The sequence below is a fragment of the Micromesistius poutassou genome, assembly GCF_964030765.1.
Source record: "Micromesistius poutassou genome assembly, contig: SCAFFOLD_6767, whole genome shotgun sequence".
Taxonomy (NCBI): domain Eukaryota; kingdom Metazoa; phylum Chordata; class Actinopteri; order Gadiformes; family Gadidae; genus Micromesistius; species Micromesistius poutassou.
This window is the reverse complement of record NW_028178117.1, coordinates 1-4,599: the sequence shown is the minus strand read 5'-3', so window position 1 is coordinate 4,599 and position 4,599 is coordinate 1. Positions and strand designations below refer to the sequence as shown.

Sequence of the window (4,599 nt, the reverse complement as noted above, 5' to 3'; positions counted from 1 at the left end):
TTTAGCCTTTGAACCGGAGGTTTGTTTCTTTATGAAGGGCGGCAGTGGCTCAGGAGTTAGTGGTAGCAGTTGTTTGGCAACTAGAAAGTTGCTGGTTAAATCCCCGGCTCCCCCTAGCCAAGAGTAGATGTGTCCCTGAGCAAGACACCTCACGCAAACTGCTCCCGAAGAGCTGGCTGTTGAGTCGCCAAAGTGCAGAAAAGCGCTATACATATGCAGTCAACTACTTATAGTTTCTAAAAGACAACTGGAGAGCGTGCAAGGTACAATATACTTTCCTCAAAGAGTAGCTAGAAGGACTCACCACAAATTGTCAGTAGAAATTAAAATTGTTATTTTAATTAGTGGTAATTAAAACATCACATAGTAACTTATAAACATGAGACGCGCTGAATAGCTGAATTGGATAAATGGTTGAGTGGAAGGTCTGTCTTGGACCGGTTTGGTGGTGTGCCTTCATACAGAAATAGTGTTGTGATGCATGCCAGAATCCACACAGAGATTTTCCTCAGCATTTATAAACAATGTGATCTTCTTTAGTCAGTGATATATTTCTACAGCTTGAACCTTGAGATCTGAAAGTTGTTTCTATCCTTTCTATTTGTAAAAGAACACCCTCTCTTGGTGAAAGTCAGTAAGACAGCATGTACAATTCAACGTGTCAATGTGCAAATGAATCCACAAGAGAAAATGTAGAATGTTTTTACCATCCAGTCAATTTTTTATTGAAATTTGCCATCCAACCAGGTAAAGGGAGGTTTCTGGGCTGGAAGGTTGAAGGGTGAATCCTTAGTTGGCAGCCAGGATCTGGTCCACCCAGCTGCGGAGCTCGGTGACACGGGCGTAGACAGCGGGGGTGGAGGTGGAGCAGCGGCTGCTTCCCCAGGAGACGATACCGACCAGGGTCCACACGTTGTTCTTCTCGCAGACCAGAGGGCCACCGGAGTCACCCTGAGACAAACACCACACCAGTTAGAGTGTTGAGACGCAGGCTTCATCAAAGTCACTGACATGTTGAGCTCAATGAAAGGAGAAGGGTTGTAGGGTGTCTTCAGATTGTCTCACCATGCAGGAGGTAGCGCCAGCAGCACCGGCACAGACCATGACATCAGTGATCATGTTGTTGCCCCAGCTCTGCTCGCACTGCTGTTTGGACAGCAGGGGAAGAGCGGCCTGCTGGAGCTTGTTGGGGGTACCGGGAGCTGAGATCACAAGAGAGAGATACAGAGTCATTTAATGTCATAGTAATCACTTTGTTTTTTGCAAATTTACCAAAGAAAATTGGCAATTAATTCTTTTACCTTACATGATATGTTGCGACAAGAATTGTACTGTAATTTTCTCATGGGAACTGAACGGTGGAGGGTCTTACCGTTGTAGCGGGTCAGACCCCAGCCGCTGGTCACACATGTCATGCCAGGGGCGAAGACATCGCTGGTCTCAGCCAGACACACGGGGGAGACGGTGGTTCCCAAGACAGCGGGGGAAGCCAGCTTGATGAGGGAGATGTCATTGTTGATGGTTCTGGAGTCCCATTTGGGGTGGGTGAAGACCTACAGAGGTGGAAGGGGGTACATTGATTTATTCAATTATTTGGTAATGATCAGTTCATTTATGTGTAATATTGAGCAAATTGGTTGTAGATGAGCTAATTAGGTACCTTAGCGGGCTTCAGGATCTGGACCTTCTCAGTGGTGACGCCACTGCTCTTGTCATGCTCTCCAGCAATCACACGGTGGTAGGTCCTGAACACAAACACAAGGAGGCATTATGGATCCTGCAGTACAAACTTCATTGTTTTTCAATTGTACAATAAAACCTTGAGGAATGAAGACTTCTTGCTTGTTGAATTTGAGTCTGAATGGAAATGTAGTCACCTGACATTGCAGTGAGCAGCAGTGACCACCCAGTTCTCGTTGATCAGGGAACCTCCGCAGAAATGGAATCCGTTGGATTGCTGAGTTCAAAAAAGGAGAGAGAGCAGGGTTGTTACATCAAGTGGCCAAAACAATGCATGCAGTTACATTTACATTTAGGGCTTTTAGCAGACGCTTTTATCCAATCGACTTCAGTCAGCCATGCAAGGTGACAGCTAGCTAAGGCTCACCTGCAGAGACACCTGCCAGGGCCAGGAGTGGGGGACGGCCTCCTCACCGTTGACGATGCGGGCGTAGCCAGTCACCTCGGGCTTGATGGCTGGGGAGCCACAGCCTAAACAGCACGCAGCGCACAGGAGTTAAGACAGGAACACTATCCAAATCACCCATTTCAAACCCACCAGAGTACTGTCTGTTGGAGACATTTTCTTTTTTTTGGTTACACTTATATTCATACCTATTTAGGGCGCCATCAATCTGTATCAGCTCAGGTGATGCTACAGGCAGCAGTGCCTTGCTTGCTTACCGTAAGCGGCGCTGACGAAAGCGAAGCAGGAAACAATCCAGAGGAAGGCCATTGTGAAGATGTGAAGATGGAGCAGGACTTGGACACGTATTTATCCATGGGACCTCGTTCTGCGTCCACCAATCAGAAGCTAGCCTACATCGCCACCCATGATTTTGCTTATGGAAAGTAAATCTTCCGGCTTCAGCTGGTTATCAGGTTTAGATAGACTCTAACTTCCCAGAGCTGTGATAGGCAAGGTGAACTAAGACAGCTGGTGTTGGGACTTCATGATTGACTAGCTGGAAAATAGTTTGAAACATAATGGATTATGTTTTTCATGGCTCAAATGATTTATAAAGTGTTAATTAGATTTACATTTTAAACTTTGTTATTATTTTTTTCCGGTTAAAAATAAACCTCAATACTTCCCTGGTAACTACTTCCTCAAAAACTGTAATCCTTGAGAGTCATGCTACATCTTCTTGACTACTGTGTACCTTTTTTGCAGATGTATATAATTTAGAGAATCATTTTTGGTGTTAGGAATACAATATTGATGGTGTCTTTTCTTGCACAGATAAACATTTTTTTTAATTAAAAAAGCTAAAATGGGTCCCCAAATTTACTTCAGGGGGCCGTTAAACAGACCTGGGCGTTCTGCCAAAGCAAAGTATATGTGTGGGAAACACTGCATAAGCTTGGTGGCTGATTGTGATAGTAGCATTGTAGTAAGCTTGGTCGGTATGGAAATATCTTCTGGATTAATGTTTTGTTGCCTGGGAGGTTAGGGGGTCAAGGGCATATGACGCCATTGACATGCAACGTCAATGGCAGTTGTTGTTTTAATTAGAGGTAGTTAAAGCATCACGTTGTAACTAATAAACATGAGACGCGCTGAATAGCTGAATTGGATAAATGGTTGAGTGGAAGATCTGTCTTGCACCTGTTTGCTGGTGTGCAAACAGGTGGGATGCATGCCAGAATTCGCACAGAGATTTTCCTCAGCATTTATAAGCAAGGTGTTCTCCCTTAGTCAGTGATATATTTCTACAGCTTGAACCTCGAGATCTGAAAGTTGTTTCTATCCTTTCTATTTGTAAAAGAGCACCCTCTCTTGGTGAAAGTCAGTAAGACCGCATGTACAATTCAACGTGTCAATGTGCAAATGAATCCACGAGAGAAAATGTAGAATGTTTTTACCAAGCAGTAGGCCTACATTTTTATTGAAATTTGCCATCCAACCAGGTAAAGGGAGGTTTCTGGGCTGGAAGGTTGAAGGGGGAATCCTTAGTTGGCAGCCAGGATCTGGTCCACCCAGCTGCGGAGCTCGGTGACACGGGCGTAGACAGCGGGGGTGGAGGTGGAGCAGCGGCTGCTTCCCCAGGAGACGATACCGACCTGGGTCCAGACGTTGTCCTTCTCGCAGACCAGAGGGCCACCGGAGTCACCCTGAGACAAACACCACACCAAGTTAGAGTGTTGAGACGCAGGCTTCATCAAAGTCACTGACATGTTGAGCTCAATGAAAGGAGAAGGGTTAAGATTGTCTCACCATGCAGGAGGTAGCGCCAGCAGCACCGGCACAGATCATGACATCAGTGATCATGCTGCTGCCCCAGCTCCGCTTGCACTGCGCGTTGGACATCAGGGGAAGAGCGGCCTGCTGGAGCTTGTTGGGGGTGCCGGGGGCTGAGATCACAAGAGAGAGATACAGAGTTAGTGATGGGGTCATTTAATGTCATGACAATCACGTTGTTTTTGGTGAACAATCAGCCACGTTTTACTAGGCCATCAACTGAACCATGTGTGTGCAAATGTGCCAAAGAAAATTGGCGATTCATTTTTTTACCTTACATGATATGTTGCGACAAGAATTGTACTGTAATTTTCTCATGGGAACTGAACGGTGGAGGGTCTTACCGTTGTAGCGGGTCAGACCCCAGCCGCTGGTCACACACTTCATGCCAGGGGCGAAGTCATCGCTGGTCTCAGCCAGACACACGGGGGAGACGGTGGTTCCCAAGACAGCGGGGGAAGCCAGCTTGATGAGGGTGATGTCGTTGTTGATGGTTCTGGAGTTCCATTTGGGGTGGGTGAAGACCTACAGAGGTGGAAGGGGGTACATTGATTTATTCAATTATTTGGTAATGATCAGTTCATTTATGTGTAATATTGATCAAATTGGTTGTAGATGAGCTAATTAGGTACCTTGGC

General features: G+C 46.0%; 1 protein-coding gene and 1 pseudogene across 2 annotated transcripts; both read right to left on the bottom strand.

The window, feature by feature from the left end:
- Positions 1–693: 693 nt before the first annotated feature.
- LOC311374764 (chymotrypsin B-like) lies at positions 694–2,455 on the bottom strand (the record flags this gene model as incomplete). The annotated part of the gene is made up of 7 exons (XM_084490534.1): positions 694–951; positions 1,066–1,202; positions 1,373–1,553; positions 1,661–1,745; positions 1,878–1,957; positions 2,108–2,211; positions 2,404–2,455. The coding sequence occupies 7 exons, from the start codon at positions 2,453–2,455 to the stop codon at positions 790–792; spliced, it is 801 nt and encodes a 266-aa protein (XP_084346660.1). The 3' UTR covers positions 694–789.
- Positions 2,456–3,672: 1,217 nt separating this feature from the next.
- Positions 3,673–4,486, bottom strand: LOC311374767 (chymotrypsin B pseudogene; annotated as a pseudogene). The gene is made up of 3 exons: positions 4,306–4,486; positions 3,938–4,074; positions 3,673–3,834 (listed from the first exon to the last, which is right to left on the bottom strand). The product of its transcript is annotated as a chymotrypsin B pseudogene (transcript).
- Between the last annotated feature and the right edge of the window lie 113 nt (positions 4,487–4,599).